The following is a 21,704-nucleotide window of genomic DNA, read 5'->3' on the forward strand; positions in this document are numbered from 1 at the left end:
TCGTATCATGATACAGCCGTCGAGCAGTGTCAAGCTCATTCATGGATGTTTACGGATTTACGGAGAGTATACGTACATACCTAGCAGGGACCTTAACCTATACCCAACATATGTTTGTTTATTTGTTTACTTCTCACTTGCACACTGTGAGGCGCAGGTAGAGCCAACCATAAAGTCACCAATTACATGCATGTACCAAATAGCTAAAGTCTAGACGTACTACAGGGGAAAATAAAACAAGCTCAAGTCGCTAAATCAATGCATCTCATGGTATAACCTGTCCGCCGATATGCTCTTCCTCGGTTCAGCACTGGTCCCAGAGACCACCTTTTTTGGCAAAGTCCAACCCCTTGAGGAAGTCGCCAACTTCACAGCGCCCGAGCTTGTCTGCCTTGCAGCCCTTGAGAGGGATTACTCTATCATTGACGAGAACTCGGACCATCTCGTAGTCGTCTCCGCCGCAGTGCATCTTTTCGACATACATGCGTGCTCCGAACGGCACGGCTTGTGAAGCAGAGTATCCGTCGGCTGTCTTGGGGGACACCCTGCGATCGGTGGGAATTTCAGTAGCGTTGGTATATATCCCGAGTGCGGCGTAGACTGTCATCATTGTGTTGTCGTGACTGAAGTCGGCATACAGTAGCCGGTTGAGAGGGAAGGTCGACGGGTTAGAGTCGAGTGTTTCATTTGTTGATGTGTGGTCTTGGACCGGAGAGTGGGAAAGTCGAGCAATCAGTTCATTAACATATCCTACTCCCTGGGTCGGTCCCAGCGGATTTGCTGGTCCGTAGCCATACCACTTCTCCAACGATTCGTAATACTCATATCCACGCCACTCCTCCTTGGAAAACAAGCGACAAAAGTCGGAAACTGTCGATTTTTCCGAGGCAACAGTGTTGAAGGGGCAAAGATCCATAAAGTAAACCGTTTCCTCGAGCGTAATCCTGGCGCCAGGAAGCTTCGCGTTAAGACGCTCCATTATGGGAGTGGCCCAGATATTCTTCCAGGGGGCTTGTTTGTCGTGTGCAAGCTCCGCGTTAGGTCCAGTTTCAAACGCACCACAGGTTCCATGATCCAAGGTGTTGTTTGACCCGTTATCCTCTGGAATGACGAGAATATCCTCCAGGTATTTACTGCCATTCTTGCCCTTGGCTTTGTAGAAGCCATGAACAAAATCTTGCGCTGACATGACGACTCTTTCAGAGCCCGAGGCTCGAACAAAGGGATGGGTCGAATCCTCCGCTAACTTCTGATAGCGCTTGAAGAACTTTTTTCCAGACTTGACCATTTCCTGCTCGCCAAAGGGGGTGAGGTCGTCAGAACCTAGAGTATACTTGTAATCCTTGAGAAACTCGAAGCCTTTCCCATAGTCCTTGACATCTTTTTGGATCCGCTCAACCAGGTCCTTGTAGGCCTTGGACTTGCCGGCCGTCGGGTTGCGGGACCCATGTCGAGACAAGATTGAAGCAAAGGTGACCTCGCATCCCGACGGGATGTCAGGCTTGATAGATCCCTTGTGTGCTGAGAAGTACGGCGAGTACTGGCCCCAGTGCTTGCGAAAATCGTGGGTGCAGGAGCCGTTGTTAACGCACGACTCGGAGTCTGATCGATCTCGCCTATAAGGAGTCCCTTGTTGAGCAACATTGCGGAGTGGGATGCTGCGTGGCGATGTGACACTTACGCGAAGGCAAAGCCCAGAAAAACAAAGACGGCGAGCAACATGACGCTCATTGATAATTTAAAAAACCTTGAGCGAGGAGGCCGCTCATCAAAGATTTGCTGTGCATGATTTCGTCCCGTCACGGGCGCCGGAATGGCCCTATATTTGTGGTTTGGCCCGGCGAGCGTCTTCAGCGAGGCCACGGTATTTGATATTACACCCATTGTGTCTCGGTCACCAGGTTGGTCTAGTGCGGGGATCAATATCTGCACGAAGGGTAGTATTGAGTATTGCGCAGCGTTCAATGTACCGAGTACGTCGTGTCGATACGCCGATCCGAGTATGTTGGGATAAATGCCGCCTTGGCCGCCATCAAAAGCGATTGTTCAACACGGCAGGCCGCAGATTGGAGCCCAGATAAGCAGTGTGAAGCTGGTGGCCGAGAGGGAAAAGAGAACCAGTGGCTGAGCCCGACGTATAAATACCAGCATCCGAGACCAGACCACATGCAACATTGAAGTCTGACGATTCAGGAGCCTCGTTTACCGCGTCATCGCTGCGAGGCTGTTCCAGCCGTACATAGGGGGTTCAGGTGCTCGCTGGGCAGGAGGAACCAACGGCACCAACCAGCCTGCATGTGGTGCTTGCATCAATTTGGTCTCCTGGTGGTACCGTTGCCGCCACCAACCATGGGCAGCATCGGCCCCTGGTCTCTCAAATGTCGACGGTTGCCCTCGCGCTCGACCTGCACCCCGTACTTGAGTAAGTAGCTTGCAAACTCACGGTCCCCTCTCCCCAAGCTTCAAAGGTTTCAAAATTCATCTTCAGATACTCCGCCCATTGTTGCGGTGCTTCAGTACATGTATTGACCACCTCGACTGGAATTTGTGAAATCCATTCATCTACCTAGACACCCAGGCACCCGACTGTCCACCCTTCATCACGAAGCGCGCCCCCATTGTGCCCAATGAGTCAGTCATTCTTTATTCTCCAAGGGGCCGGTCTTCCAACGCGAAACAATCGTCAATGTAGCTCGCACGCTTTGTTTCAATTCGACTCTCTCAACATATAATGCTCCTTGCAATGCCTATGCAATCAAAGGGTCTTGCATTCAGTCATAATTTGTTTCATGCATTCATCGTTTCAAACCTCCCCTTTTGTTCATCCCGTGCCAATGCCAACGCCCGGCACCCCTTCGTCCTTTGCCTGCAGCTTCCACCGAGTCTCAGGCTCCTTATGCCTCATTCTCTAGAGCCGTTCAAACCCGTCGCAGCGCGTTTCATTATTTTTCTAAAACATCAGTTCGCGTCCTGCATCCCCATGTCGATCCATACTAACGCCAAGTGCATGCAAAATGGTTATTCATTGAATACAAGTCCCTCCTTTCTCCAGGGTATTCTCTACAAAGTGAAAACGTGAGGCTCTCCCTCACCTTGCAATGACGCCAACCGGCGGCTGTCCAATTCTGGCATCGTTTTTGCCAAAGGTTGCTCTCCGTTCTATTTCATGGTGTTCCTCGTGCTTTGACGCCGGCGTGCTTTCGCGCGAGGATATTGATGGAGTCGTGTGCTGTTCATCCCCGGTTTGCCATGTTGATATACTATCAATCGACTCGCAGCTTCGTTGCCCTACTGTGCCTTTGGAAGAAACAATTTGATAAAATCCTCCTTTATTCTTAACCGGCCCCGGCTTGTTCGTGACGGCATCAAGGCCTACGGTTTTGCCCTGATCCTGACCAGGGAACAGCCAGGCGGACACACGTGAAAAGGATTTCTTTTTCCGCAATGGCGGTCGAAGGACAAGTGGTAGTGGCGGCGGCAGAATTTGGCTCTCACACATGGCTTGGTTCTGCTTCATGGTAGCCCTAAAATTGTCCTCAGGCGTCGTCTTCCTGTGACTCAGCGTTGCGTTGACTGACGTCTTAATTGGTGCAGTTTGAGGTCGCTCTACATCAGCATTCAGGCGCTCAGCAAATGACGGAGCTGTGGGCGGCAGAGCAGGAATAGAGGGCATGGGTTCTAGGTCTACAGCTAGTTAATATAAAGGCTTCGACTTTGGACAGCCCAAGAAACCAGAGGCATGTCTACATGAAAAGGTGGAGGGCATACCATGTACGCGGGCTATCGAATGCGCGGTTGAAGGACGACTGTTGACGTAGATGCTTTGTCTTTCGATGACGTTGTCGATTTGTTTTTGCAGGATATCGACCTCAATCAAGGCACTTGCTACACGCTCCTTGATAGCTTCTACCTCAGGACCGGTATAAGCACGGACTCGATATCTAGACTTGGCAGGAATTTGCGGAGGAAGTTCTTCTTCAGTGACGGACCGAGAGGCGTCAACATGATGTCTTCGAGGAACGTGAAACGATATAGAGGTGTTACTACGTTGAAGAGACAACTGGTGACAGTCTTCGGAACGTTCTGCACAGTATGCTGGTGGAGGTGGAGGTGGAGGTGTTGTAATTCTGGGAAACTCAAAATGTGGCAGAAGAGGTGATATATGGCGATCCGTCGAGTATATGCTCAGTTCGAGTGGACGAAAGCAGCTCTCATGCTCCTCAAATTCATCCTCATGGCATTGATATTGTCGGGGACTTGGCTGACAATCGGATGGGGATACATCAGGGGGGAACTGAAATGAGCCCGATTGTAAATGTCGAAAATCAGAAGGTGCAGAAATGAGTGGCCTACGCGGCGACCCCTCTGACCAAAATCGATTCCTTCCAGTGAAGCTTGTCCTGCTTGATCCAAAGCTTTTCCTTGGAGGTCTTTGCTTCCACACAGCATCCGGATATCCCGCCTCAGTCACAGCTACTGGACGAGGTTGAAACGAAGGTTGACTGTGAACGATCATTGAAGGACGTTTCTCACTACCTAAGAAGATTAGCACCTGTCAGAATCCCAGTTACAGCATGATTTGGATTCGAAGTAGGTATGCATCGAGACTAACAAATGGGTAGACCAGAAGCGAGATGCTTACTTACTATAGTACGGCTCTCGCTCGAAGCAAGATGTAAAGGGAGACCAGCAAGTCATAATAATAGCTGAGAACCACGATACTGTGACCTCACTAGGAGTACAAGTCGATATTTTCATACTACAGGTCAAATAAATGGTGCTGTCTCGGCCCTTGCATATCGTGGATTGCGAAAAAGCGAAGAGAGTGAACAAAGAGATTAAGAAAAGCAGGAGGACAAGTGACAACCGACCAGCGAGTTGGATGTTCGAAGACGTGAACAGAAACAGAACAACTACAGTCGAGAAGACGACGACGACCTGCCAGGGAACGGCTAAGCCGTCTTTTTCAGACAGGCACCGCGACCTTCGATTAACGTAGGAGAGCCTCATTTGACCCAACGCCGGGGCCCCGAGGCATTGTGGCCCAAAATACAAACAAAAAAAACTCTCCTTGTTCCATCAACAACAGCTGGGTATGGCGGTTCATCCGTGACGGTGCATGATGCCGCGACTTGATAGGCCGTGCTTGAATGAAGGCCATCCAGTCAGCGCTTAGAACAACGGTCCGGGTGGTTGGCACCACCCTCTGAGATCCAAAGACCCACAAAGAGCGTCAGGCGGCCGGTTGAGCACAGCGAGTCGATGACTTGCATCTGCCTTTGATGGCTGCGCCGTTATCACAAGCCTGTGGGCGCATTGCCACGGGCTGCTCCCGCGAGGGTCTCGTGGTCTGCAGACATTGGCCAAGGGCCCCCGGTGTTCATGTCCACCACGAAGAGCTGTGTTTCGATTGGAATTACGTCCTGCCCACGCCACTCACCTAGGAACCTCCCCCTTGGCGACGTGATGGTGTCGCGGTGGACAAAAGCTATTAGAAATATGAGCCTGCTTTGTCGTTCCGCTGTAAACAAAGCCCCTGTCCTTTCCGGTTTTGATACACGTCGGAGATTTGGACTTTGAGTAGTCTTGCACTTGGCCCAGACGGCCCAGCCGATCTTTGTCGAGTGGCGCCGCGTCTGTAAGGGAGGTGTTCATGTCTGCCAATGTACGAGTTCGTTGGTTGCTAAGAATAATCCATTAAGTAACTGCCTAGGCATGTACTAGTAGTATGTGTACGGAATTTGTACACGGGATCCACGCACGGTCAAGCATTGCTGAAGACTAATATCCATCACCACCTCGTACTAGGTGGGTTCTGGTTGTAACGGAAGCAGAAAATGGCGTTGGAAGCATTAAACGGCACATGGCCAAAGTCGTCACGGTGAATTGGCAGGCTGGAGCTTTGCATCGCATCAGTGGCGTGTTTGAGTCAGGACTCATGCTGGTGAGGCCCATCAACAGGCTCATGCTGACCGTCCTTGATGGCCTATGGTGGTCTGCGCAGCCGGTGGTGAAGGGCAAAGCCACATGCTTGTCTCACATCTTCGGGCCTCCTCTGTCCATTGAAGCTGTTTTGCACAGCCCGTGGAGGGTAGGCCGAATATATATAGCAAGCGATTATTGTACATTAGTTGAGTAGTGGGTGTGGAGGCAGGTAACTAGGCAATTCCATGCCATGCGCAGGTTGTTGTCATTTCGAGCAGCACTGTGACTAGTCACAAGGTACATCGACGATAGTTTTTGGAGGAGTGAAAATGTGGACAAACTTGGCAGTGCCTGCCGCCCAGCATTTACTCAGGTAGTTCTTGCCGCCTCGGCGAGAGAAGCTACTGATTGATCAGCCGTTAACTGGTGGTATGTTCTCCAAGAAGCATTGAACAAATGGTGACTGGATAAGGAACCTCGGGACTGCATGTTTGCTTGGAAGGGTGACCATGGCCTTGTTATCTTTTTTATCTAGCCTAATCTGCTCATTGGCCACAATCAAACGAAGCAGTCTTTCTTGTACATATGGAGAATTGCAACTTTCAAACGTTACTGGGAAACGGCTTGGGCTGCAATGCAACAAACTAACCCATCTCGTCTGGCGGGGCGGCGGTGACGACTGGCAGAACTCTAAATTCTCAAGAATAGCGACGCTGATGTAGGCGCCTTACTTGGACCTCCAGCGTCGCATCCATTCGGACGGCGAGCCCGTCAATTGATTTCGTCGCAATGGTCAAGCGATCGACCCACGACACGGACGGTGCTGCGGCTTTCCGCAAGCGCCAGAAGCTCACTCAGGATATTCCAACTGGCGAGCAAGTCACGTCAAGCGAACAGCTCCGGCAGCTCTTGACCTTTGACCAGGACATGCGCAAGGCCCGTCACGGTGTGTACCTCTCCAACTTCTGGGGCGCGGGCTTTTCCCTGCTATTTTACTGATTCTCTCGACGTAAATAGGACTGCAATCATTCAAGAAATTTCTCGATGACATTCTTTCTAGCGATGACGACCGAAAACAGAACCTGGCCATCTTGCAAGACTATCTGGAGGGCGTCAAACCGCGAGACACCAGCGAGGAAGCCGTCCACCTCCACGATATCATGGAGATGTGGTCGTTCTCCATTCAGGTGAACAACGAGGGCGTTATGTCCTCCGTCGCTGTTGTTCTCGCCCTTGTCCTTCAGGTGCTCTCCGGATCTCTGCATCTTGTGCCATTTGGACTTGGCATCTGTCAGACTTTGGTCCAGGAAGCACAGCTCAAATGTTTATCCAGGAACCTTGGATCCGAAAAGGGCAAAGGGTTTATCATTTCCCCCACTCTACGGCTTCTGCGTGAAGCTGTCAGCTTTGATGGGGGAGCTTATGCAAAGAAAATCGTGCGCGCCAGAATCTATACCTTTACATCGCTGGGACGAAATCTGGAAATTGGTCATGTGGGAGATATGCAGGAAGATGTCCGAAAAGCTTCGGTTCGAACCAATGCCGTCCGCTTCTTTTTGAGCTGCCTCAAATACTTGCACTCAGAAGGTCGAAGAGAGTTGCTGTCACAACGAGATCAACTGTCACACTTGACATATATGATGAAGAATGACCCTCCATATCTTGTGATAGAGATATTGGAATCTTTGCAGGCGCATGTCTTGGCTGATAGCAGAATCGCGCGCGAGGTCAAGTTCAAAGCATTCAACACAAAGATTTTAATGCGTATCCTGTCGCTCTACTCATATTCTCACACAACTGCCAATGCCGACGAGAAAGACATTGTTTGCGAAAAGGCACACCATCTCTTAACAAACGCCTGTACGACCTATAGTGGCGGCATACTCTATCCATACAAAGGCCTATACCCGAAAGAAGCCGACGACGAATTTTCGGCGCTTTCCGCAAAAAATAAAAACAATGAGGCCAATGGCGACCCTTGGGAAGGAAAGCTTCGAGAAGGTATTCCTGTTTACAACTTTGTACTCTCCGAATTCATTGGTAAACTTCGACCTTGGTCCAACCTGAAGCACTGCGAGCTCCTGGTTGCTATCTTCCGGGCTGCACCAGAGCTCATTTCGGACTATTTCCACAAGAATCAGTCTTTCACTTTTGAGCCCAAATTATCCATGACATGGATTGGATACGCAGCATTCTTATTTAATACTATGATGATCCCACTTCCTGCATCATTTGGCGATCCTTCACGATATGCAGCTATGCCCCCTCCGACTCCAGTTCTCCTCGACAACATTGTTCCTAGGCCAATCAATCAGAAAGTACTCATCCGTTGCCTGTCCCCGAAATCCCACCTGACGTCTTTCTTTGCGACAAGAATTCTTGTTGCAGCACTGGAGAAGCTTTCAGCGGCACTCAAAATGCTTGATGGTCAATCAAGGCGAAGGAACGCAGTGTGGATGGAGGCAAGTCGGCGGCTGGTGGACATGTTTTGTCAGCGGATACCAGACATGAAGGAGATTGTTCGTTGCTACAAAGGCATTCCCGCTGAGAACATTCTTCACAGAACCCTGACAAGCCGCCTGCTGCGGTTGTACTATGAAGTCATCCCTCGAGTTGCCCTGGCCGCTAACTTTGATGTGTCTCCCTTTTTTGCGGGTGTTCTGGCAGGTCTCAACAGAGATAATATCGAAGCCGAGCCCAGAGCTCTAGGTTTAATGGAGCTAGAAAATTTGGTCTTGATTGCCAGTTACTCACCTGGAATGAGATGGTTTGCAAAACTTGAGGCTCTTGGTCATGGGTACGCTTCCTCACCATTCAATGCACTCTTGCAATTGTTGTGCGGTGATAAGGAGGGTGCACCACTTGGTCAACTTAAAGCTGTCCTGGGGGATGTTGCTGTGGAAAGCCAAGTCGTGACGAAGTCTGTGTCACTTAAACATTTATTACAAGCTTTGCGATGTGCGAGAGAAACCTTGGGGGCTGCTGGAATGGAAACCGTATGGTCTTTCCTGGATAATTGTGTCAGTCGTTGCGCCAATTCACCCATCAAATATTTGGACCTGGTGAAAGTCTACTCTTCGAAGCCAAGTACCTTGGAAACGGACGGCAACATGTCCTTACTTAACGTTGTGATCATGGACCAATTGCCGTATGCTCTGAACGCTGGGGACGAAAAAGCTGCTAACCAACTTGCGACTTTTGTGTCATTCTACTTCAGCGCTGTTCAAGCGTCAAGCAAGGATGTTGCGCCTCTAGAACGCTTGTACAAGGATATAGAGAATCTTTTCTCTACAGCATCAGCCAATCTTGCTGATCTCGGGGATACGAAGCAAGTCAAGACGCTGAAGAAACACGACGGAATCCAGTGGACGACCCGTAAACCAGTCTCTGGGGGTGAAGGCGAAATCGAAGGGTCCACTGTCAATCAGGCAGCGCTAGAGGAGATGCTTCATGTGCCTTTTTTGTCAGATGATGATGCTACAGTACTTACAAAATGGGTATCCAAAGGCGTGGAAGACATGGTTGAAGATGGATGGGCAGCAGGTCTGGTGCGCCTCTTGGCCTCTGAGCACATCAACTTGCGAAAAGAGGCGCTGACTGGGGTTCTCAAAATGGCAGCCCAAATCAAGGACTCATCATACGAAGAAAAGACGCAGATCTGGCTACTTCTGTCGGAACTAGCAGAGTCGTCGAGAGCACAAGTTGACATCGGCCCCGTTCCTTCAGCATTCATCGCATTCGCTATTCACGCCTTGGACGTTCTTAAGAATACTCTCCATCCCCTATATCCCAAAGTCAACTCCTATCTTACACGCAGCCCTATCTGGGGGTTGGATAAGCTTCCTTTGGTACATGATATCCTTCACGGAACACCATCGGAAGATGACAAATACTATACGGAGCTCACTTGGCTGTTCAAGTACCTATTAGACAGTCTCAGAACCCCGCTGGATCTCAGCGTTTTTCATAAGAAGCGCTGGTTCGAGAAGATATTTGCAGTAGGGAGCAATCCATATCTGCGTTCGGCGTTGCGGACCCGACTTCTCAAGCTTGTATACAGGGCGACATGTATTGAATCTGGGAGTACAACTCTGATCACGAGATTCGGTATCCTCAGCTGGTTGGACTCTCAGCGAGCCTCTTGCGATGTAGATGAGACAGCCGCGATATACGCGGCCCTCATGAAAAGGGCGTGGGAAACGTGCGATCAAGATCGGGTTTGGGCTTGGAGTAAAGGTGGTGTTGATCAGCTTCTGGACAAGATATCCAAAGTATAAAGGGCATTAAAAATATTAACATAGAGGCTCACGAGGATACGACAGGGCATAAACTTGCTTAATAGTTATACCATGTCCAATTGGGTCAGTCTCTGTTGCATACGGCTCCCATTCAGGTGATTGTTGACCCAGCAACGGCCCAAACTCGTGTATTAGTGCTGACGAAAGTAAACTATTTTACCATCATTAGAATTATTTATCTGCAGCCATGACCAGACTTGGTATCATACATGGGCTGAGCGAGCCGTACAACATGCAAGTCAGTGAAGAACCATATATATATAACGGGTGCGACGTTTGTATCCCTGAGACAAGCTTAAGGCCAAGCGCATCACATGCCAGATGAACAGAAACCTATCCACGATATACCATAAACCAACTCACCAAAGTATTGCGCAAAACTCTATCAAACCAGTTCCTTGTCTTGTCCATACCCCTCGGGGAGAACCCAGTTCATCTAACGGATCGGCATTCCAACACGCCTAGCCAGAGAGATTTGCCAGAACACCAAGCCCGGGTTTCGACGTTGGAGTGTTTGCCTCCTCTTGATGAACGAACACGGGCCATACGTATTGACTTGGGCTATAGAATGCTTTGCCGTGTCTATGGAGTTGCTAGGAAACCGAAACCGAGTCAGTTTTCAACGTCACCAAAAAATACCACGTGGGCACAAGCATCACAACGGTCAAACATAGTGCGGCCAGATGTGATTGTAAACGCAGTTTGTACGCTAATTAAACTAGACCAATCAAAGCGCGATAGATAGCCCAAAAGTATAAGCTTCAACACGCCCGCTCAATCCAACTCTTAACCCCTCATAAAATCAAATCAAAGCAACAATAACTGTCTTCCTATAAATACGATGCTTTCTCAAGCCCATGATTATGCTATATGTATATAGGGTTAGGTATCCAAATAGCCTCGGGGGCGTAACAGCCCTATTACAAATACATAGCGGTGACCCAATTTCTTTCGTTCGCTGCCCGTCAAATTGCGCCGTTTTCCTCGACTATTGGAAAGCGAGGAAATTGTATATAATAAAAATAGCCTTTTTTTTGAAAATTTTTGGTGGAAAAATGGAAACAGGGTGTGATTAAAACCCAAGTACCCAAATCCATCTTTTATCCAGTGTATAATGGCTCAGCCAACAATTCTTCATTTATAGTTGGCCAGACAGGAGAGCCTCGGTAGCTAGGGCACATCTTAAGTTAGCTGAATGACCAACAGAGAGGAGCTTAAGGAGGGTACAATTACTTACCGCTATTAATGTAGGCTCTCTTCGCATCCAAGGGCACGTCAAACCGACGCTCCAATTCCTGCTTGATACCCTTTTTAGTCACGGTCATCAGGTCCGCTGTCTTCAAAATATCCCGGATTTCAGCTAATAGAGCATCATCACTAGGCAGTCCAACCATGTCGTCAGGGTTGAAGAACTGTGAGCCTCCGAACTGGCTCATGCGGTGATGACCTATGTCTGAATGAGCAAGAGACATGCGCGAGTTATTGCGGGAGTCATAGGGCAATGCGTGTGCGGCAAAACCAGTAGTGGAATCTGGTCGGCTGGGGAATCCGTATTCGGATACAACAGCCTGGGCCTTAGTTCCATAGCTGATGCCAGAAATCTCGGAGCGACTATCGTCGCGGGATGTCTGAGTCTCCCACAGCTCAGCCTGGTATTCCTCCCACTTCTTACGCGGGATAGAGCTGGGGTCGAATTTGCCTTCGTCTGAAATAACAACCTTCTTGCCCTTTTCACCGGCGACAACACGAGTGGTACCCCAGTTGAAGTCATCCATGTGCCAGAAGGCATACAACGGCAGACCAAAACTGAAGACAGGTACAGCCATGACATACAGAATCATCCAGCCAACCATTTCCCACTTGCGACGAAGAATGAAAATGATGGCTTGTAAACCGTATATGGCGCCAAGTAAGATGAAAGCTGTAATTGGAACAACAGTCGTCTTCGTTGCGACGAGGACAATCAGGTACGCAATATAGGCAATTGTAACAGGTTGCACAACGGTACTGAGCAAATCGATGAAAACCACAAAACGCATACTAAAGCAGCAGAAACCGCAAAGCTGGGCCATCGGGATCAGTTCCATCAGATTGTGCACAGTAGAATTAATCCAACGACGTCGCTGAGAAAGGAAAACTTTCCAAGAATCCGGAGCAATTGTCCATGCGTGAGCGCTGAATAGATATTTGGTCTTGTACTTGGAATGATACTTCAGAAGCAGCGTCGTGAGGTATCGGTCTTCACCGAGATGCAGCAGGTTCTTCATGTGCAGCGTGTCCACACGAATGGTAGCGTACGAGTCAACCACTTCCCGACTGACAAAGAGAGGTTTTCCCGTCTCGGCCGCTCGAATTCGATACATGGAGAAGCAGCCAGGTAAGCAAGTGACGGAACCAAACAAACTCTCAAAGGCCTTAGAAAGGTTGTGAGAAATGTAGTACTCATAAACCTGAATCATAGTAATGAAGGAAGACTTAGCATTCGTCAGAGCAGTCTCTCCACAAACCGCAATCAAGCGAGTGTCATCCAAGAATGCAGAAACCATGCGAGTGGCAGAGTCGGGGGCGACAACAGTATCAGCATCAATCTGAAGCATGAACTCATAGAATGTGGGGTTGACGCCGATAATATTGCGAATTTGGTGGTACATTTCCAATTCCAGAGGACTCATGGCCAGGTTGTAGTGAACGCGGTTCAAGAATCGCATCAAAATCATCTGAGAGTCACGTTTGCCACGATTTCCAGGACGAGCCACTTCAGACGGCTTGCCAACCTTGACAATAACAAGGAAGGGGACGATGTGACCCTGCACCTCATACAGGCCTGAGTAGACCTTGCCCATGTTGTGTTGCTTCAGGCCTTCGCCGAGAGATTCGAAACTAAGTGGTTCCGGGTCTACAGTTTCAGAGACACCAAGAATATCCAAGACAATACGGGGAGTAGGTCTGTCGTTGCCTTGGCCGATAATCATACCGTCACAGACGATGACTAAAAGTTTACGCTTGTCATCATAGCGCATTCTGGCCGCTGAATCAATGGCACGGCGAAGCGAATCTTCGTCTTCTGTATAGGCGGGAATCTGGCACATGACGAATTTGTCCAGGTTTTCGGGAACATTCTTCCCCCCAAATTGAAGAGCAGCGAAGAATTTGAAGGCAATGACCGAAACTAGGAGAATAGAGACGGCAAGAACCAAGTACTCGGCAAACTTACAGCGAGTAGAGTTTCTCGTGTCCACATCACCAACGTAGAAAAGATGGTCAAGGCATGTTTGCATGCGAGCTTTGACGTCTGGGGCAAGAGCCAAAGAGTTCCAAAACTTGGTTATATCCCCGCCGGCTTGGCTCTGGAAAAGTGCAACAACCTTTTGATCCATAAAGTCGGCAAGCTTTGGATCACTCGGAAGCGACTCGCCGGGTTTGACACGAAGACGACGTCCGCCGACAGTGTAAGCAGTCAAGTCATAGACACGGCTTCCAATGCTCGCAATAACCTGTCTCTTCGCACCAAGCTTCGCAAGGTATTCGGGGGAGTACCCAATGGTCCCTTTGCCATAGTTTCCTTTGAGCATGATGAGTTGTTCCAGATACCAATCGGGGCGTGTGTCATTAGTGAAATAGCGGAAATCGTGGTATTGGGCATTTAAATCCTGAGAATTGATCAAGGCTGGTGACCCGGTCATGTTGATGTTCTTATAATCCAGAGTCACCGCCTGGTCCACGGAACCATCCGTGCCTTGACACAGAGCAGAGACTTGTACAGGGAAAAGAGAACTGACATCCATGCCAGCGTAGTTTAACATTGTTTTTCTGCTCACAAAAGATGGATAATGACGGTCCGCGAAACTGCCCAAGTCGATGACGTAACCGCGGACGGATACATAAGCTGAGTTTCCATCTTTGCCATCGTGAGAAGAGAGCTCAGCGGCGCTGAAGACGTTTTGCTTCGGGCAAATAAGCATAGGGAACACGACGATAAAGAAAGCAGCAACGAGACACATGAACCAGATGAGCATATTAATGGCCAATTTCTCTCTCCATGCCATGCGGACATCTTTTCGAGGCATGCGGCCCATCCATCGGATGAGGAAGTCGGGAATAAACCAGGTGAGGAAGTAAACCGTGAAGACCCAACGCTTCCGGCTTGGTGAATCCTTGAATTCCTCGATCTCCTCAAGATTCTTTTCATTGCCACGCTCTGCCATCTGTTCACGCGTATCAAAGTTTTTGAACATATCTCCGCCACCGATGGCAGAGGCGCCGGCCTCCGATCGAGCATCGTCAGAGCCGAAATAGCCAGGTCTGCCTTTTTCACCATACATGAGAGGGGTGTTACCTCCTGACAATAGTTGTTCCTTGGAGGCGCCAAAGGCATCACGCTCTCCGGGCGTCGCCCCATCATTGCCATAGCCATCGGACGATGGCAAGGCGAAGCGGCCTTGTGCTGCAGAGACGTCAACAAGGCGAGCAACCTCCATCCAGCACCGCTCACTGAGGAAGACGCCGGTGGATCCGATTTGTATTTCATTACTAGGCCAGCGCTTTTCTTCAATGACCATTTCGGCGCGTTCTCTTTCGCTGCCGACCAAAATGGTTTCGGCATCAGCCATTCCAAGAAACTCGCCAAAGGGAAGGAACAAGCTGAAATCAGCGGATCGTAGCCTCTGGCTAATTTCGGCGATGCCGAATGTCTGGACTTGAGTACGGACACATTTACTATCGAACTGATTTGCAATTCGGCGGTCATTGGGCTTCAAACAAAAGACAAAATAGGCATTCGTGCCTGGGTCTGTGACGGCTTTCTGGACGTTGTCTAGAGACGACAGAAATTGTCCAGAGGCACCTTGATCGATGCCACCTTTATTGCCTCCCTTAGGACTTCGAGACTCAGCATGCGTGTTGCCACTGTCGAAAAGATTGCTCTCCTGCTGACGACGTTGAGAAGCGATACCGCGACCTCTTCCACCCTTACGAGACATGACGCTAGGGGCACGCATGGGCTTGGAGCTGATGGTTGCCTGCATGACGGTTGACTTCTCAATGGGATGATTGACGGTTTGGAGGACGTCTTGGCCAAATAATCTGCCAACGAACTCGCTCTTGGTAGAATTGAACATATTGAGCAAATCAACAGAGACAACTTCACCATTCTCCTCGATGAGACCCTTGACTGGATACTCGACTTCACCAGCGAAATGTCTGACGGTGAAGGATGCGGCAGCATTCTCGGTATAGAAGTTGCTCCCAGGGAGCTTGGCAGTGGCAGACCCCACCTCGATGGCAGGGTTCTTGCCTTCAAAACGCTTTCTCAGGCTCTCGAGAAGTTGTATATCAGTCTTGTTGCGTCGAGTTTGGTCATCAAGAATACTCAAGAGACCATTGCCGGATTTCAGCAGGCCCTTGACAGCGTCCGAGTTGTCGAAATAACTGGTAGGAGCGACGCTGACCTCTTCCGACTCCAACATTTCGGCTTTCCGATCGAAAAAATTATGCAACGTAAAGTTGTAGATGGCCTCGGTGGCAGCATTGTTGAGCAGTTGATCAAGCGTGGAGCCGGTGGCAGTCTGCTGGGCAAAGCCGGGGAAATCGACTATGGAAATGGTGTTGGCAATATCCTCCTCCGGGGCACATATTCTCTGATTAACACTCTCAAGAATCCAGGCAACAAGCAGCGAATAAAGGGTTCTAGCCAATTCATTGGCGTGTGCTCGTGCACCAGCAGGGTCGAGCATAACTGTCACTCGCTCCTTCTGAATCATTTTGGTCTTATAACCCAAGGTGCTCTGAAGGTCAGCCGCGCTAACGCCCAGGAAGGCAGCAATGATTCCAAGAACATCTTTGTTCCTAACAGTCGTCGAGGTCTGGCCACCTTCGTGAGAGAAGCCTCCACTGTCATCGCCAGTGGCGCTTGTGTTGTTGGTAGACTCGAACTCGAGCTGGCCAATATGGAGAATAGCGGCCAAAATTTGGCAAATTTCAGCAATATCAGTCCTTGGAAACTCGAGCTTTTTCAAAGCCGTCTTAAAAAGCTGAAAACCTTCTGAATCGTTTATTCCCACCTTGAGTTGAGTGGGGTGGCCCAGATACTTCCAGCGTTTAGATCCGCTGGCACCGTCATCGAGACCGAGATGGGTCTTTTCGGCTTGGCTAGTACCAGCCAGCAAATAGTAGAGGACGTGGAAGTTTCGCTCTCCAGTAGGGACGTCGGCAATACGGCTTCGCTCCAGTCGATGGTCAAGAAGCTTACCACCAATCAAGATTGGATTGGTTGTGGCTGAGGTATCGTATTGCAACTCGTAGAAGAGGCCAGACTTAGAGGCGGTGGGAGTGGTGGCGGTTTTGGTGGTTGTGAGAGAATCGAAGACGTATGCAGCAAGAGATAGCTTGTTGGACAGAGGTGTGGACGACTTATCCAAAAGAGCAGTGAGTAGATGGCTCCGGATGGTGGATTTGCCGGATCCAGATTCACCACTATTGAGCAAAACTCCAAGTTAGCCACGGCGGAGAGGATCACTGTAAACGCATTTGAGCAGTTACTGGTTAACGTACAGAAATACAACGGCCTGGTTCTCAGATCGGTGACCGAGTCTTATCCAGGCACGATCAGCCATGTCTTCGGCGCCGGCCATGGCGCTACCGGGTTTGCCGCCATCTGGTCCCTTGCTGGAGGACGTATAAGTGTTTAGGCAAACCAAAGCGTGGGAGGACAGCTTCGCCGTCGGATGGGACACATGAAAGCGACTAGCCAAGTGCCCGGTAATGTGCGTGTCGGATTGTAGATGTGCTGGCAGCGACGGTAACGAATGTTGAGTGTGAGCCCCTCCGTTGCCGGCACCCAAGGGAGGAAGTGTCGATGCCATGGTAGGCACGAAATCCAGCAGGACCGCTGGTAAATTAGTTTTCAAATCAGGATTTGGAGTCAAGAGACTAGGAGCAAACGGAGGTTCGACAACGTTGGACTATAGAAGGCGAAGGTATTACGGCGGCACAACGGGGCGGAAGCGACCGTTATCGATGAATTCGGAAAGTCGAGGGGAAATGGTGAAGACGTCAAAGGGCCGGAGTATTGGCGAGGTACGACGCCAGGTAACGAGAAGCGGAAAGTTCAGGCAGGATTTTGTATAGCAACAGAAAGCGAATGTAAGAAATCAAGAAAGATGACGCTGGCGAGGTTGCTCACAGCCAAGGCCCTCACGCAAGACAAGAAGCCACGGTCTGACTCTGACGCTATTGATTGTATGGATCAAAACCTCTTTCTCTGGCAACAGCAGAAGAAAAGGGATGGATGTTTTCTTTGCCCAGAGCTAGCCCAGAATGGGTCGAACTGGTGGATGGATGAATGCGTGGCATGGGCGTTTGCAAGCGGCTGGCTTTACTACCTGGCCCTGGAACTGGAACAGGCTTGTGCCTGGACTAACACTTGACGAGCAAAACTCATACGGCGATCGATTGAGACCAGAAGCGCACACACCAGGCGCCCCATACTTGGGCTCTCGGGATCGTTCTTACAGGGGATCGTCCTCTAGGGTGGCGCTACGAGAGCGCTAATACAGCCAAAGCAACATCGATTTGTTTGATTGATGCTGACCCTGGCGCCGGGCCGATGGGCCAACCAAAGCTTACTGAAGGCGTGTATCGGACGGATGGCATTGGACGAGGCAACGCAGAGAAGTGCTACGAATGAACCGGCGTGTCATGACAACATTGAACATTCGATGTGCCGTATTCCAAATCAGAACACGACGTTCCCGACGTCTCGTGGTCCAAGCCCCGGTCCTCACAGCACACATGTGTAAGCTGTCTTCTATCTGGTATGCTGTTCATTGCGCATCCATCAGACAGCCTCCGGAAGCATATGTGTTTAACAAAAGCAGCAGGCCAAAACATCACGGCAACATTTCAGGGCAGCCGACGTTCCCAAGCCCAGCACCGCATTGTGGATACCGCAACTGGACAAGCAACATTGAACATTAAAGCTGGCAGGGTGGCCTTGGCAAGGGGCTTGGGGGTGTCTGGGTACTGTCTTTTGGGGGTCTGTGACTTTAGAAAACTCTGATGGTGGGCAGGAGAGTCTCATCAAAATACTCCGTAGATTGAGACCAAGACAAGAATCGAACTAGTACTAGTTTGGTGCGGCTCAACCCCTGAGGGGGCGTGGCCCGAGGACAAGCCCGTATAAGTTGCACTGCCTGCACAACGACAAATCGACGAGGGCCGGGCAGCACGAGCAGCGTGGAGTACGAAATACCAGAGTCGACGGGTTCTGTTCCCATCTCGGCCACAACCACAGAACGACTGCCAAAGACAAGGCTTGAGACAGTGGAAATTGTAAATGGGCTTTTGTCCGTGTTTCCAATTCTACTTAAAAGGGAGCGGTCCAGCATTTTCTCAGCACACCGTGATGATGCCTCGAAAGAAATTGCTGTAGCATAATTTCTTGTACCTGAGCTTCCGCCGTCTGTCCCTGCAGACGTTGATCGAGCCAACAAGGATCGATAGCATGACGATGCTAGCGCGCGAGTAATAATTAGTTCGGTACCCCGGGGTCCCTACCACCATGCCGCGTGATCATTTAATCATGATTTTGATCCCTGGCTAGGTTAACAGCCGCCTCTCATCTCATCTTTCCAAGGCTTCAGTAAATACTATGTCATGGTGCTATTATATTGTATTTATGATTTTGTTAATATACATGGTCTACTGGGCAATTGCTCCGTATATCCTTCTTTTTTTTTCCTGTGATGGCAATGGCGCTCATGCAAACACTACCTAGATACTCGAGACATTTACGGACAACAATTGGAAAATTAACCAATTCCTGGGAACATCAATCTGAATCAGTAAGCCTGAGCATACATGCATTTATGGTGCTTTTTTTTTTTCAAAAGTACTCCGTACTCCATAATGATAGAGATGGCTATATGTATTATTTGAAAAGCCATGCGCAGCCGCCGTTTCGTCCATCCGATCGGTAACGATGTTCATGAAGAAGGAAATAGGGGTTGTGGATATTCCAGGGTAAGGAAAGCAAATTGACAAGATCAATATGTACCTGGGTTATTTCACCCAAGTTCGCAGGTGGTGTGCTCTTGTGGCCGTGCGTAAGCCTCAAATTATACATGCCAACCAACCTTGGGGTAACAAAACTTGAACTGGCGACATACTACTACATACGTGGCTCGCCATTTGTACATGAGTGAAGGACGGACAACAAAGATGCTGGCGATGATGACAATTTATTATTAAATTCCGGGGTGAGACACGAAACATACCCCCACGTTGATCAATTGCCCCAGGCGAAACTCAGTACTCCGTAGAACGGAGACCAAAGACGGCGCAATACAGACAGAGTGCAGTCTTTCAAGTTCGGGAACTTTCACTCTGTCACAGGCTCCCAGATAATCGAACAATAAGAATTGTACCGAGTAGTTATAGTGCGGAGCAGTCCCCACGGAAGACTCCATACATGCTCCTGTTTCTTAAGGGCCCCAGACACCGGATATGAACCTGAACCGTTTCCTAGCGCAAGCACGAGCTCACGTAGCACGCACCGGAAGGGAGTAATGAGCTCGCACGAAATTAATGCAGGTCCTCCAGATGTCCCATACATTCCAGTTTTTGTGGAGTACAGAATGCGGAGCACGAAGAAGTGGTAGTAGTACTAGTACGTAGTACTAGCACTAGTACGGAGTAAAGTACTTAAGTACGTAGCATGAGCGTCCCGTAGCATGTGTTGTGACTGGAGCGAAAGGGGGAAAATGTATGAGCAGCGGGATAAAGTCAAAGAGGAACTAAAATATCAACAACAACAAAAAACCTCATTAGTCAGTAAAGACTTCTAGTCCATTACTGATTTACCACTGGTAATATGAAGAAAGTCAGACAGACCCATTCTGTCAAATTCGGACTCGGCCCAGTGAAAAAATTGCGCGGGCTAAAAAAAAATCAAGCATTAAGGCATGTGCGGAGTCCTGCGTGTCCGTGGAGGTTTGTTCCGAGCTATGCAGAGGATTGGCGGACAGCAGGAAAAACCCCCTGCCAACTACTATCTTCATGTCTTCCATGTGCGTGGCAAAAGACTCTTTCGACCATCAAAATGCTTCGAAAATTCGAAAAAAGGGCTCTTGGGAGGCTCACACGGCGTAGGCTGACCGTTGCTGGGGCGCAGCAGAACTTCTCGCGGACCTTTCTCACACCCGGATCCAAGTTTAGAATCAAACTTGACTACGTACCGTGTGGCCCGTGTGGCCCGTGTGGCCCCGTGAGCCGCGTTGTTCCCACCCACCACTTACCTGTGCCACTCACTCACTTGGGCAATGCACCAGACATCTTTTTCGGGATACGAGCGGCCACTGCCGTTGTGGATGACTTGTGGTTGGCTGAAGCTGGCCTTGCCTGGCTCTGGGTGGCTCTGGATGGCGCTCGTTGGCGACAAGGTTTCGACTTCGGCCGCGTTGGCGGGGGAGTCGCATGTCGCCTCTTCGTATTCCTGTCATGCTGCTCAATGCGAGCCATCATCAGCTCACGGTGATACCGACGGGACCACGACGGATCCCATGCAAATCCTTGAGGCAATCATGATCCTTTCGTGATGTAGAGCTTTGCCAGGATGCACACGGGAGGAGAGCTGTCGAGAATGCTAGATCCTAGGTAGATCGGATACCGCAAACAGAGGACACGCGCCGTTCCCGCAGAGACAGACGACAGACAACAGGCGACAGGAGACAAGCCGGGCGTCTCGACGTTTCCCCTGACTCTTTGAGCTGTTGGTTTCTGTTTTTATCAATCGAGTTCGCTGTTTGCAGACCTCTAGAGGCATGGAAGAAGGAGCACCAGACTGTAACAGCTTGAGGGGGGAACCAAGTTGGGCCGCCGAGTTGTTCAACATTGAATGTTAGGGCCACTGTGCACATGCCGTCATCAGGGTACATGTAGTACCAATTCCCAAGATGGTCCGCTGTAGCCACAGGTGCTTCAGTGTGCACCCACCAAAACTTGACACCCAGGTGGTTGACTGGAGTGAATGCCTGGGGCCATTTAGCGGATGTTGTCCATTGTCTGAACATTGCCCCAAGTGCTCAGTGCTGCCTGGCTTGTTCTGTTATCTGGTCCAAGCCGACATGGAGAGCGTGGTCTGACCAGACAGACCCATTGTCATCGCCCCTAAAAAAAAACCCCAAGCCTGTCCTCTGATCGGAGCACGCCCAATGTTGGGGCTGCTGTTGCTAAAACCATCGCGGTGGTGCTGGCGTTAGGTGATCAAGTGGTGCTAGTCAACATTGAACCATTGACGGTTTGCACACCGCGTCCTCCAGTGCTTGCGGGGCATACTTGCTGGGAGGTACCTACCTACTTACTTAAGTAGGTAGTCCTGGAGCATTATTGCGCTTTTGGCTCAACGCGTCCGCCGAACCACCTGAGACGACGTCGACTCTCAGAGTCTGGTCTTGTTATTTTACTTCAACACGACTGGAGGACTCC

The 21,704-nt window shown here is 49.9% G+C and overlaps 4 protein-coding genes across 4 annotated transcripts; 1 reads left to right on the forward strand and 3 right to left on the reverse strand.

The window, feature by feature from the left end:
- Positions 1 to 304: 304 nt before the first annotated feature.
- Positions 305 to 1,884, reverse strand: phyB (3-phytase B; the record flags this gene model as incomplete). Its single annotated transcript, XM_014694287.1, has 2 exons — positions 305 to 1,616; positions 1,682 to 1,884. 2 exons carry the CDS (start codon positions 1,882 to 1,884, stop codon positions 305 to 307), a joined length of 1,515 nt encoding a protein of 504 aa, XP_014549773.1.
- Positions 1,885 to 3,088: 1,204 nt separating this feature from the next.
- G6M90_00g007380 (uncharacterized protein) lies at positions 3,089 to 5,655 on the reverse strand (the record flags this gene model as incomplete). The annotated part of the gene is made up of 3 exons (XM_014694286.2): positions 3,089 to 3,684; positions 3,769 to 4,532; positions 5,441 to 5,655. 3 exons carry the CDS (start codon positions 5,653 to 5,655, stop codon positions 3,089 to 3,091), a joined length of 1,575 nt encoding a protein of 524 aa, XP_014549772.2.
- Positions 5,656 to 6,714: 1,059 nt separating this feature from the next.
- Positions 6,715 to 10,202, forward strand: G6M90_00g007390 (uncharacterized protein; the record flags this gene model as incomplete). The annotated part of the gene is made up of 2 exons (XM_014694285.1): positions 6,715 to 6,871; positions 6,943 to 10,202. 2 exons carry the CDS (start codon positions 6,715 to 6,717, stop codon positions 10,200 to 10,202), a joined length of 3,417 nt encoding a protein of 1,138 aa, XP_014549771.1.
- Positions 10,203 to 11,361: 1,159 nt separating this feature from the next.
- Positions 11,362 to 17,083, reverse strand: CHS8 (Chitin synthase 8; the record flags this gene model as incomplete). Its single annotated transcript, XM_014694284.1, has 3 exons — positions 11,362 to 11,393; positions 11,461 to 16,694; positions 16,773 to 17,083. The coding sequence occupies 3 exons, from the start codon at positions 17,081 to 17,083 to the stop codon at positions 11,362 to 11,364; spliced, it is 5,577 nt and encodes a 1,858-aa protein (XP_014549770.1).
- Positions 17,084 to 21,704: the final 4,621 nt, after the last annotated feature.

Source organism: Metarhizium brunneum, chromosome 1 (assembly GCF_013426205.1).
Source record: "Metarhizium brunneum chromosome 1, complete sequence".
In the NCBI taxonomy this organism is placed as follows: Eukaryota; Fungi; Ascomycota; class Sordariomycetes; order Hypocreales; family Clavicipitaceae; genus Metarhizium; species Metarhizium brunneum.